General features: G+C 51.4%; 2 protein-coding genes across 2 annotated transcripts; one reads left to right on the top strand and one right to left on the bottom strand.

Moving 5' to 3' along the window:
• Positions 1 to 2,066: 2,066 nt before the first annotated feature.
• J4E87_010645 (uncharacterized protein) lies at positions 2,067 to 3,370 on the bottom strand (the record flags this gene model as incomplete). The annotated part of the gene is made up of 2 exons (XM_049382217.1): positions 2,067 to 2,999; positions 3,050 to 3,370. 2 exons carry the CDS (start codon positions 3,368 to 3,370, stop codon positions 2,067 to 2,069), a joined length of 1,254 nt encoding a protein of 417 aa, XP_049228041.1.
• A 2,061-nt stretch (positions 3,371 to 5,431) lies between these two features.
• J4E87_010644 (uncharacterized protein) lies at positions 5,432 to 13,405 on the top strand (the record flags this gene model as incomplete). The annotated part of the gene is made up of 2 exons (XM_049382216.1): positions 5,432 to 7,864; positions 8,081 to 13,405. 2 exons carry the CDS (start codon positions 5,432 to 5,434, stop codon positions 13,403 to 13,405), a joined length of 7,758 nt encoding a protein of 2,585 aa, XP_049228040.1.
• Positions 13,406 to 13,431: the final 26 nt, after the last annotated feature.

Below are 13,431 nucleotides of genomic sequence, written 5' to 3'. Positions count from 1 at the left end.
AACAACGTATAGAGACACGAGACTGGGTACTCGATATAGTCATAAGCACAATTCGAAACGCGAGAATGGTTGAGTACGAACACCATCTCTAAACTACCTTCCCAAGCCTCGGCAACGAATCTAAACGCTGTGGAAGCGATAGCCGCGTCGACCCCACTTCTCTCTCGACGGTAATGTCAACTCCCTTCCCTCCCCCAGCCATAGGCCTCAACTCCGTCTCACTACCCCACTCATTACTTCCCTTCCTATCCTGCTCACTGCTCGGCAACCTCAACGTGGTATTTCGACTCCACCTATGCATACTATACACACGACGAGATCTGCTTTGTGCTCCCGATGAAGCTGGCTCCGCAGAACCATACACCGGCGGCGCAGAAGGACTCGGTCGTGTCCGCCCCATCTTGCCATTGAGCAAGTACCTGAACGCCGGCAGTGTAGCAACGATGATAGATACAGACGACTCGATGTGACTCCACATACTGAGTAGCACGGGCCCATCAGCAAGGGTCGTCGGATCAGGGTTCGAAGTAGCCTTTGTGACTTGTGCGAGGCGCGCGAACGCGAAAGCGATAATGATGGTGCCGAGGGAGAATATAACTGCCAGCCCGAACTTTTGTTGGGGCGAGACTTGTAGTTTGCGTAAGAGGTTTAGAGGGAGGAGCATGATGAGGGCGTCGGCAATGACGTCGGCGCTCGTTGCGAACTTGATGGATGCGTCGGCTCGGATGAGGTCTTCGGGGTCGCTGCATCCGGCTATCCAGGTTAGAAGGGTTTGTGGAGAAGGATGAGGGTGGGGTACTGACTTGCGCTCCAGTACTTGGGTAGTGGTCGGCAGGTTAGGAAGTTGGAGGCGATGCATGCGAGGTAGAGGAGTAGGACTAGGATGAAGGACGCCCACCATGCTCGCATGTATACTGGAAGTCCTATGACCAGCCGTTTGAAGAAGAAAAGAATGGAGAACTTGGCTAAAGGTACGTATCAGTAAGATAGCCTGCTCACCAGTTTAGCAAGCCCACTCACCAGCCCACAATGTAGTCCAAAACAATAGCATCTGGCTGAACATGAACTTGAGCGACGTACGTGTTCTCTCGATAAATTCATCCGGCAGTAGTGGCAAGGGCGTAAGCCCATCCAATATAGCCGCTTTTGAGTATTCCTGCGCATGAAAGAATTGTGGAAGCAGACATGTGATGACTGCCGAGAGGGCAGTCAAGGAGAACAAGCCGAAGAAGACGAAGTAGTCGTCTGCGAAGAGTCGGTGCTGGGACTTCCATCGCAGAATGCCCCTGAGGATTGTGCAGAGGAATGATACACCCCAAAGGGTCCATATCAACTGCTGTCCAGGAGTTAGAGCTGTGAACTGTATTGTTGTTGTTCGACTTACCATCAAATCGGTGTAACTGAGCGCCATCGTGATGTTGACTCAGTATCTCTTCAGCTGGAATGATGATACTGCGATCCGAGTGGCCTACCTGCAAGATATGTATCTAGTCTTAACATCGTCGTACATGTCGCCTTCGTCACTATCTCAACACCAAGACTCGCATTCGCATTCGGCCCCATCCTGGTTTGCATCGCGAAGCCTGATCTATGAGACGGTGGGTGCCGCAGATACGCCGTTTCCTACATGGTAGTCTTCGATGAATCCGTCCGTACATGGCGTGCATTCGATGGCGAGCCAAGTCCAACCAGTTGATACGGGTTGAACGGCGAGGTACAACTGCGCACGCAGGTGGCGGCAAAATTACGGCCCAATTCTTCCAAGCTGACCCTGCATGACATTTTGTGTTGCTCGCATTACGAACGTCCTACTGAAGTAGCACCTCCGGTACCATAACTTGATCTCGGCCCTTTTAGAAGCCATCTCCCTAGGTTCCGCAGCGGCCGAACCGATCTCGCGGGTGGACATGGTGCGATTATGTTGTACCTTCCTTCCCCGATTAAGCTTATCGTGAAGCATGTTAATGAAGACGTTGGACGATACACCGCATATTCATAGGAGATGCATGGGTTGTATTGTCAGAGTTTTGTACACAATCGCCGAACCAGATCATGGGGATCGTTCATCATGCATCGGCGACCTTCCAACCACCAGGCATGAGGTTAGTGTATACCTTGAGAGGGTCATACTTGGTACGAATACTCTTCAGCCTCCTCAAGTTGGCAGCGGGATAGCTCTGGAAAATGGGCTGACCCTTCCCAGCATCGTTCATGTAGAGATAGTCAGCGCTGTACGATCCCGCGCGCAGCAAGCTGTTTATGCTCGCTGTAATCTCATCAGCAGCAGCTCGCACTTTCGCGTCATCGCTCGCTGAAGACCAAGTAAAGTTCTCCACCATCCAAAAGAAGGGTGCTTTCGAAATATCGATGCCTTGAGGATTACCTCCAGTCTTCACGCTGTGCGAGAGGAATGCCTTAGTGATGGGCTGGAAGGTAATCGAGGCCTGGAGATTGGCAACGCTGGGCAACTTGGCGTTGACACCGGAGACGAAGGTGTCGTGAATGAGCTGCACGGCCTTTCGGTCAACAACGGACGAAAGGGTGCGGAATTCCTGGCGCAGTCCCAATGGCTGCAGGGCATCTGTAGCTGAGATGTAGTCTGACAACGGCTGCAGTGCGTATGAATCAGCAACTGGGGTGAGCTTTGGCGCAGTGAAGTTCTCGAATACTTTCGGGTTGTCAGTGACGGAGTGGTAAAACTTCGCAGCCGCATAGACAGTCATGTTCGCAGCCGGGAAGGTAAGAATAGTCGGAATAATGGCAGCTTTTGGGTCAGACCCTCCATATTTCCCAAAGTTGTACACGCCGTCCAGGTAGCCGGATGCTTGAGTTTGATCGAATTGACCGATGCCGACGTGAACGTCGCTGCCCTCCACAGGTCGCAAGTCAAATCGCGTGACGATGCAGAACGAATTACCGCCGCCCCTCAATGCCCAGAAGAGATCTGAGTACTTGTTCGTTGCCGTCGCTTCGACGACTTGACCGCTTGAAAGCACACACTACCCATTTTTAGTCATGTGTAACTTTGTACAGAGGATTGGCGACATACCTCATACTTCATAACATTGTCGGAAGCGAATCCATACTCCGATGAATAGAAAGAGATGCCGCCACCGAGTAACAAGCCAGGAACACCAACGTGGCCCACACGACCACCGACAGCTGCGAGCCCAGATGGTTTCAGATAGGCGTAAACGTCTCTCCACCTGTTCCCGGGTCCGACAGAGACGACAGACTTGTCTGAGGAGAGTGACAAGGTCGTCAGATTGGAAGAAGAGATTAATACGCCGGAGCCATCAATCCCGTTGTAATTAGGAATTGGCATATGCCCTCCACCTCGCATGGCAAATTTGGAACGGGTTAGGGTCATGGTGGTGACCGCGTAGGCAACTTGCTGGGCATTTTGTGGAACGAAAACGCATGCAGGGCTGCTGTACACCGTAGCTGACCAGTATGCTGTGAATTGTTAGTGAAGATCGGGCCGAATTTTCGAGGATCTTATCGCACGCTCTTGTGTCTCATATAAGTAGCCGGAAGTTCCAGGCGAGAAGGTACTGTCGGGGTATTTAGATCTCAGCTTAGAGCAGGCGGCCTGCTCTCCACCAGAGAGGCTTTGTGCCGCACCTGCTGCGATGGACGGCGCAGCAAACAGCAAAGCTGCGACACCTACCAGTAGTACCATTCTGAATGTAATGGGAGGATAGCAAAAGGTGAACCTGATGGGCACCAATGGGCGAACGTTGATGGTTATGAAGAATTTCGGTCGGATATAACCATCCGCCTACGCGGCTCAAATACATCTGAATGCATGTCGATCCAGCGCACCTAGATCTTCCGGATACCGGGGGTGTTGCCCATTGAGGAAGCAGGAAGGGCCGTCTGCATGTCCAGCATGTAAACTATGCAGTAGATCGCAAGCGAGGCAGTCGTGCCACCCGTATGTACGAGGCGGGTCTTCGCAAATAGTCCAGACATCGGGGCACACAGCTCCAGAGCCTGGATCTCATGAGCCAGCCGCAATGCAGCAAAAAAAAAGACGTACGAGAACTCGTGGACCGAATGCGATGGAGGGTTGAGGAGGCAAGGGATGCAAGGATGAGAACACGCGCTGTACGGCGCGGGCTGGCTAGCTCAAAAACGCCCCTCATCCTCCGATGATCAGTTAGCGCGGATGCCAAGGCTGACGACGTTTGTAGGCTCGATCCCGAGGTTGCTCTTACCTAGGTAACGACACATCAACGCTTCGCTCTTCGCATGCGAACATCCATCCTCTTGGTCTCGAATACTGACGCTCCATCATCACTGCACGCATCAATTCCATGACAATGTCAACGAGACACAGCAGACGCGTCTTGCGCGGCCTAGCTTCGCCGTAACGCGTGACGTCATAGCCTTTCGCGGGCACACGTCTTTCAGATGATGGCCATCAACAAGAGAAGGATGCAAGCCATGACATCAATTCTTCGACCGAGAGCGATGCAGTACACCAAGATCGTGAGCTGAGTGGGAGTGAGAAATGCCGTCCAGATAGAGTTGTGGGCTGACACGAGTACCAAAGTACGGGACATCTGGACGGTGAGGTCTGCGTCAACGCACAACATCCACGATACCCCTACTTAGTCGGATCGATATGGCCGTCCTTTGCGAAATTTTCGGCCGCTGTCCGCGTTGGCGTCGCGTCATCTGCAGTGCTATCAATCAGTCAACCGGGGCGGATATTGCATGCGGTCACAAACCACGTGGGGCTTCCACTCTTTCGAGTACCTCTTCCTATCGAATAAGTGTTTCTGGAGCCCTTTGAACCATTCGGAGATCCTGGTACTGTCTTGGCTGTGCCAAAGTGGTGTGGTATTCATCTCCAGGACGTACCTGGGTGATCACTTATGACTACAACTGGGAGGCGATCTGGCCAACGTAAACTCATAACAGTCTTGCCGGTCTAGAAGATTATGCGTGATTAGACGCTGGTAATGACGAATATGTTGCGGCGGTGGGCAGTCGGCGGTCGCGTAGTGAACGTGGACAGCGTTTGCCTAACTAAACACAACAACAACGCGCACGACCAAATTTCTCCTCTTTCCAGTGCGCGCTTCTCAAGTGCGCTGCAAATTTTTCGTCGGCTGCCTTTTCGCTCCATTTCTTGCCCTGCACCACCGCTATCGCTACAACAGCAACACGCTTCACGCTCATTACCTCGATCGCAACTGTAACAACATCGCCGTTATCATAGAGTCGTAATTGAGCGAAGACCCCGGTTTTCGATACACACTTTTACTGGCTGGGGCCTAAGGTACGTGGTGCACTTCCAGCCCAGCTGCGATGAGCGCTGTACACACCTACATTGAATACTTGCGCTCTATTTTTTGGACGCGGCAGTACAGGCTAACTATTTTACTACAGAAGGCGCTCACTGAGCGCGCTTACCTACGCCATGTTGTCGGCTGCAGCTACGGCCTATGCCTTCCATCACGTCGTTCTACCACCGAAGCTACCACAGCAGGACGACCGTGAGACCGTATACGAATTGGGCCTACTCGAGATCGCCGTCCACGCCCTCGAATCTCTGAAGCTCAACGTCAAACACGAGCACATTGGAACTATCACATCTGCCATAGCGACTGTCAATAACCTTCGAGGTTGCCGAGACGATCAAGGCAACACTAGTCAGTGTCAGCTACAGGACGTTCTTGTCAAAGCTACGAACGGTGTCACAATCGGTGCAATTCCCTTGGAGATCAAGGAACAAAATGCCGGAATCCTTGTGAGCCGCTCTTCGGATGGCCTGGACTTCGAGTTCTTCGAGCTTTCGCCAACCAATGCGGCCGCGATGAGCCCAGGTCGCCTAGTGCGAACGTTCCCAGCTTATGCATCAAGGATACCCGTTGGAGACGTCAACCCAGAGCTTCTTGAGTCTATCGCTGGTACTCTAGCCACAATGACGACGCAGCCTGTGCCTGGTTTCCAGCCTCACATTACCAAAAACCACGTACAGATGGTCGAGGAGCGCGATACAACACATCCGGGCCTGGCCTGTGACTTCTTGATGAACATGATCAGCGCCTTCGGAGAGCCGATGGATGTGAAGCGTATCACGAAGAACACTCGTGAGGAAGTCCTCTGGTGTCAGTGTTTGGCACCGTGGCGACGGTCTCCCTTGTGGCTGTTGCTCCGTGTTTCGCTGCAACTGGTGTTCGCTCGCAAAGCACCCGACACGCTCTCTGGTGACGGTCTTTATAAAGCCTTCATGATTTTCCTGCTAGCACGGATAATCGACCTAGCGAAACACCACTGGAAGGAAATGGATAGCGAGGCTATATACATTGCCTCATCCAAGCTGACTCAGCGATTGCGCAAGTTCTCGCTCCTCAAGCAGACAGGATGCTTGCAGCCAGGCTGGGCGCAGCATATCCACGACAAGATGCTCGACGCTCACAAACTCATCAAGCAGCACTGGCAGAATCGAATTGACAGCTCTCGAGCTAATGTCAACTTCAACGCAATCGCCAGTCTGAAGCCTGAGGCCGACCTCGATATGTACCTCTTGGGCTTAGATGTCTTCTTATCCAGCATCAAGTCCCGACAACAAGAAGTTGAGCTATCTACATTCTCGCCAAGCGACGAGTATCCATCCTACCACGCTACTGAGCTACCAACTAGCCTGCAGCTATCAGACACCGATGAAGGTAGATACTTTCGTCTAGCCGCTATAGAGGATTGGGTCGAACATCATCTTGCTGGCTGGGCTAGTCATCATCTTCACGATGAGAATGCGTGTAGCAGACTCTACGGTCTGATTACCAGCTATTTTGGAGCCGCCAGTAAAGCCTACGCTCGAGATCCTATCGGTATGTCGATCATGTATCTCACAGTCACTGAGTTGTGGGTTGCATGCGATACGATCGCCTGTAATATCTATCCCCTGCTGTTCGACTACGATCCTGAGGTCGACCTGACAGAGTTTCAATGCCTCACACTTCCTCTGAAGAGCCATCTACAGCGCCTGCACGCCGTCGAATCCTACGTTCAATCACGACGCCCCCAACGAAAAGAGCAGAGATCATCTGTTTTTCGGGAGTTTGGACACCTCTCTTCCTTCGCTGTCAGATACTACGATCAATGCCAGTCACTCCAGGCTACACTATCGAAGATTGAGATTGATGCAGCTGCCAAGCGTCAAGAGAAGTGTGAAGAGCTGGTGGATCTCAAGCGTCAACACGCAGATTACATGAATCGCTACGAGACTACCGAGTGTCAGTACGTGACATCGGTATACGACTCCAATCATGGATACACGGAACAGAAGCATTCCAAGAATTGCGACAGGTGTACAGCCAAGAACATGGCAAATGGGCTCACGGTTGAGCTTTTCGAATGGCCACTTTCACCTAAATTGCCCGAAGCAAAAGCAACGATCTTCGAATTGATGATTCCTGAAGCATACAGCGACTGGCGCGAAACAACAGCCTATCTCATCACCACTGTTCTCGGCTACAAGGACGCGAACTTGACACGACCATCCTGCTCATATACGCTCGACATGCATCATGACTTGTCGCATTTCATTTCTTCTCGGTATCATGAGCGGCGTATTGTGCCGCTCTCGCAAGTCAAGAGCCACACTGTTACCCACCGGAAGATGAAGAAGGCCATTCCACACTTGACTGACAACAATGTCTGTCTCCAAAATGCGCTACAATACAAAATGTATGACACTTGGGAAGGATCTTTTACGAAACAGCCGAGTTGTACAGGGGAGGTATCGGAGAACTGTATCTACCACTTGCCGGAGCGATCAAAAGCACTTGAACGCTTCATGCATCGACCGCCAACTTCACCGGACGGTGAGCAAGCCAACGAAGTGATTGTAAGTTGAAAGCCAAGCCTCCTACTGATATATCAAAACATTGGCTTTTATGCCCCGTTTACACTCTGGTTAAAATGCACTCCGAAGGTGTTCAATACGTTGTACACCTTTAAAGTGCAAGACAGAGAGACGGGACTACCTTCGAGATACATCATGATCGCAATTCAGATGAACCCTAGTAATGTAGCAAAGATCTGGCTAACGCTTCAAATATAGGCTAGTTTATTTGACTGTCCAGTTCACTTCTCCATCGACGAATACAAAGCTTTGGCAGCGCTACCTTTGGGACACAACATCGTCTACGCAAACATACTCGCTCAACTTGCGATTCCTACTGTCGACTTCACGAAGATCGAAACGCAATGCATGGTATTACAATCTGTACAGCAGACTGGCCCGCCAAGCCAACGCATCGAGCGTGAAAGCCATCTGATCCTTGCCGAGGCTTCTTTCGGTCATGCCATGCTTCGACAGTTAGAGACAGGGCTGGAACGCATTCGAATGAACAGCCAATCATGGCGATCGGCAGCTACATTCTCTTTGCTCGCTCGAAGGGTGCTGAGCTTTGCATCAGCATTAGAAGTTCGCGTTCGTGCAATCGACTTCCTGGTCGACATGCACACTGTCTGCCATGCCTGGCTGAGAGCGCTGACTGAGAGGGCGGCTGCCATGCCTAACGAAAGCTTGGAGATCGCGCTGTTGTGCATCAGCACTTATGACGTCGAGGAAGCTGATGTTGCGACCATTCTTCAGCGAAAGTCGGCAATTTCCATATTGCTTCAATCGTCGATCGTCATTCAGGAGAAGCACGGGGCAGTCCTATCCGAGCACCCAGACTTGTTCAACGTTACATTACGAGCTTGGAATCGTCTGATGTATCGCTTGCTACCTACGCTACGCACCCTTATTCTCAAGGATAGTCGCGGTCTCTCGGAGGCTATCACCGCGAACTGGTTTGCGTTCGAGCCAACTTCACCTCAGGGTTGGCAAGCGCTCCCCGAGCATCAAGAACATTGGCTTCATACTAAGTCATTGAGGTCAGGATCAGAGTCAGGGCATCTGCCAGTACACTTTAACTTGTTTACTGGTGAGCTGCTTGTCAATGGACTTCCTCTCGATCGACTGCCCTCAGAATACATGCGCCACATCATGTACGCGCCACTGTTCGGTAAATCAACCCTGGAAGTCGTGCCGACAGGAGAGCCTGGACTAAGGTTCTCGGCGAAGATGAAACACAAAGAATACAATCTTCACTTCGGCATGAGTGGCGATGACATGCTTCTGTTGGCTATCGGACATGGCAAGAAGCTCGAGTTGCTTCCTTCACGTCTTTTTCAAGGCTTGTTACCTCAGTCTTTGGTGACAGATGCAGTCCACTTCTATGATTCAGAAGCTCAAGAGGTCATCTTTCAACCATTGTACTCTCCATGGCCTACTGAGATTGATGCTGCGTGGTGGCGTCTCGTCCGACACGCATCATCATGGCGACTGGTCAAAGGCGAGACTATCATGATCGATGTCAACAGCTACACAGCTCGTACGATAGCCGCTGTTTTAGCCCCACTTGAGAAGCCGCTGCATATGCACATACGTCTTCTTGATCCAAATCAAACACCGAATTCTCGCGTTGAGATTGAGTTACCGCGCCTACAGATCGCTTTCGATCTAGATGGAAATGACAATCATTTGCGTTCTCGCCAGTATCGCAACATGGTTGTTGATCCGGACCAAACGATGGGCACCCTCGTAGGCTTGCAGAGCAGGTTGATACTGAGGTCCACGGAGAATCGTATGGTTCTTATCCCGCACGGGTTTTTTGACTTTGCGATCACATCCAAGATACCTGCTGGACCGTTTGCATCTTGCAATGAATCCATTTCCCAACATACCACGGTTCGGCTGGTGGATAACTCCGCGACTCGAATTCGCGCGTATCATATGGACGAAACTCTGGGTCAGATCGATGGCGATGGAAGCATGCAGAGCCGCCTCATGCTGTGCTATCTGCATGCGCTAACGTCTCACTACCTTCCGGATCCTCTGACTGGATGTACCGGCACCGAATCTGCTATCTCAATTCTCAGGTCTGCAGCGGTACGATCGATCGACCTTCTCACGTCAGAAGATCTGGATCTACTGGCTCGTATAGCAGACCTATCGGGCGCGAGGATCTATTACCCTGCACATCTGGAAGAAATGCAGACCACGAGGTGGGACGCGAGACTCCCCTCACTCGCGCACCACCCTTCATTTCGGATCCTAGTATCAGGCCTACTAGAGCAAGCTGCTCGGATGCAAGTATTTCACCCAGACAAATACGTGATGTTTCAAGGGATCCAAATGGCCCATGTTAAGTTGCAGGAGGCTTCAAACCCCGATTTGGACAAACGATCTGCAGTTCGCACAGCCACATATCGAGTTGCGAGTTTCGGCGCAGAGGAATGGACCTCTTCGCTAGACGTGCAGTACGCTGCGCGTGACATCCAATTGATTCCAAAGAGAGGAGAACGAGCTTATGTGATAGCCAGCTTGATCTTGCGCAATCAATTTGCTCTTCACAACCCCATACCCGATCTCAAAAGCGTACTTGTTCAGAAACATATCGCTAGCGCTACTGTTCACGGAGTGGACCATATGTATGATCTCAGACGTCTTGGATATGATTCAAAATGGTTAGGGCTCGCATCGGAGCACATCAAGACTGCCTGGTGCTCTTTACAGGAAGGTTTGACTGGTGTAACTACATACGTCAATCACTACAACCTCGCCACTTGGCTTTCCACAATGGCCTTCGCAGACAATGCCGACTTCGATGTCATCCAAGCTCTGGCTCTGTTTTACAGATCACCGCAGGCTTTCTCAGCGGTGCAGCCACCTGCAGTGCCCGAGTTTGACCTCGCTTGGGGGCATGACTTCCAGGACTGTCAGATCACCGCTACTCTGCGGCTCGAATCCAAACAGTATGGACAATCTGCCGAAGCTTCACTACCTAAGTTAGACTCAGAGAACAAGCGGCAGCATCGCGATAGGAAGAAGCAAACATTCGAACATCGGAAGGACAACGCCATACAGGGATTTGTGAGCAGTCTATCGGCACAATGGCCAGTACAGAGTCCCACAACACCATCAGCGACGGAGTATACCACATATCTCAATGTATCCAAGTCTATGGCAGCAATACGGATACGGATTGAACATTGGTACAACAATCGCCAGTTCATGGATTATTTGGCCCACGTTTCAACGGTAATAGCGCACCAACCTGCCTCGAGCGTGGTGGCGCCGCGCCACGTACTCACTCTTCCACCCCAGAAAGGCTACATTGGCGAAAACATACATCATTACAACGCGTTGGACATCTTCGCTGCCGCGCCACCTCCGACTACCGGTCTCGTTCCACCTTGCGAACCCCAGGTGACCATCGCGAGGGTACAGCGTCCTGAGAACCAATCTGATATGAGCGAAAGACTTTCCGCTTTCTGTGAGCATCTTATGACAGGCGCGAAGTCTGTGTGTGAGCAAGAGTATGTGGAGACTCTACGATCAAGCTGCATAGCCTTGGACGCGCACGTCGCCAACAACAACATGCGCGACGAACTGCTTGTGAACGCCCAATCTTTGCTTCAAGGGTATCTGCAAGACTGCCAGAAACACATCGCAGACTTCAATTTCGCCCTGAAGGACCATTTGAGCAGCGAAGTCGGTGTTCAGATACAATTCTCACCACGAATTCATCCTAAATTTTGGTTGAGTCAACTCCATAGAGACTGCTTCGATAACCTGTCATATCCTTGGCAAGAGACTGTCATCAGGTATGCGCTTGCTATCACTAATCTGCAACGCGCTCAGAGGTTGTTCCGCCTATCCAATAACCTTGTCGACCTCCTCGACGAGCTCAGACACGTTGGCCATTCCAACTGGGATGTATACCAGTATCCCGAAACTCTGCTGATGGAAGCTGAGAGCGGTATGCTTGTCAGGAAAGAGCAGGAACACATTGCGAGCCATATGCGTTCACCAAAGGATGGTCATAATGCTGTGCTTCAATTGCTGATGGGAGGTGGCAAGTCGACGACCATCTTGCCCATATTGAGCGCTTTCCATGGCGACAAGAAGAAGCTTGTGCGAGTAATCGTCGGAAAGCCCCAGAGTAAACAGATGCTGACAATGCTGATCGCCAAGCTTGGCGGCCTGTTGAACAGAAAGATCTACCAACTGCCCTTCTCGCGCAACCTCCGACTGAATGCTCAAGATGCCAACACCATCCACGAAATCTACAAAGAATGTGTTCGCGAGCGCGGTGTATTGCTGGCCCAGCCAGAGCATATCCTATCGTCAAGGTTGATGGCTGTGGAATGCGTACTTGTCGACGATTCAGAGACCGCCCAGTCACTGTTAGCAACTCAAAAATGGCTCGACGACGTGTCTTGCGATTGTATCGACGAAAGCGACGAGGTTTTCTCTACCAAATTCGAGTCTGTTTACACGATGGGCACCCAGCGAGCGATTGACTACGCCCCTGAGCGGTGGTTAATCATCCAGGAAGTTCTAGCCCTCATTCCAAATGTGGCCAAGCGGGTGAAAGAAGATCTGCAAGAGGCTGTTGATATACAGAGCGATGGAGACGGGATGTATCCCAGGATCAGGTTCCTCCGAACTGACGCTGCTGATCGAATTGTGTATCTTCTTGCGACACGGGTCGTCGAGTCGGGCATAGGAACTCCTTCTCGCACGCAGTCACCAGCCATGCAAGCGGCCATCTTGCACTATATCTCCGTATCAGAACTTGAAGCACATGAGATTGAAGCGGTGGAAGAGAGCATGTTCTGGACCGAGACAACGAAGCCGGCAATCCTTCTCCTACGTGGCTTGTTCGCCGGTGATATTTTACGATTCGTCTTCCAGAAGCGATACCGTGTGGACTTTGGCCTGGACAGTCACCGTACCCCAAGCACTCGCCTAGCTGTTCCGTTCCGCAGTAAGGATGCTCCTTCGCCTAGGAGTGAGTTCTCTCATGAGGATGTGGTCATCGTCTTGACGCAACTCTCCTATTACTCCAAAGGTTTGGGTGAGGATGATCTTTTCGAAACGCTCACCCATCTTTTGAAGTCAGACCAAGCGGTAATTCACTACGACGAGATCGTGAGTACTGCATCTTCGAGTCTTCCCAAGGCTTTCAGGCATCTCTCTGGCGTCTCCATACGCAATCGAGATCAATGCATCGCCGAAGTGTTCTCAGGTTTGAGACATTCACGGAAGGCCATCGACTACTATCTCTCGTACCTCGTCTTCCCGAAAGAGATGAAGCACTTCCCCCAAAAGATCAGTGCGAGCGGCTGGGATTTAGCTGGGACCAACAAAGTCAACGCATCCACCGGCTTCTCTGGCACCAATGATACCCTGTATCTGCTCCCACTCGACATCAAGCATCTGGATCTACCGAGTCAACAACACACCAATGCGGAGGTTTTATCGTTTCTGTTGATGGACGAAACATCCGTGGCCAATTTACCTGCCCGCGCAGTTGGTAGTACAGGGTAAAGTAGCCGTCATAAATACGTTTAAGA

The sequence above is a fragment of the Alternaria ethzedia genome (genome assembly GCF_023757985.1).
Source record: "Alternaria ethzedia strain BMP 0044 chromosome Unknown scaffold_53, whole genome shotgun sequence".
Classification (NCBI taxonomy): Eukaryota; Fungi; Ascomycota; class Dothideomycetes; order Pleosporales; family Pleosporaceae; genus Alternaria; species Alternaria ethzedia.
The sequence above is the reverse complement of the archived record's forward strand: the minus strand, read 5'-3'. Positions and strand labels throughout refer to the sequence as shown.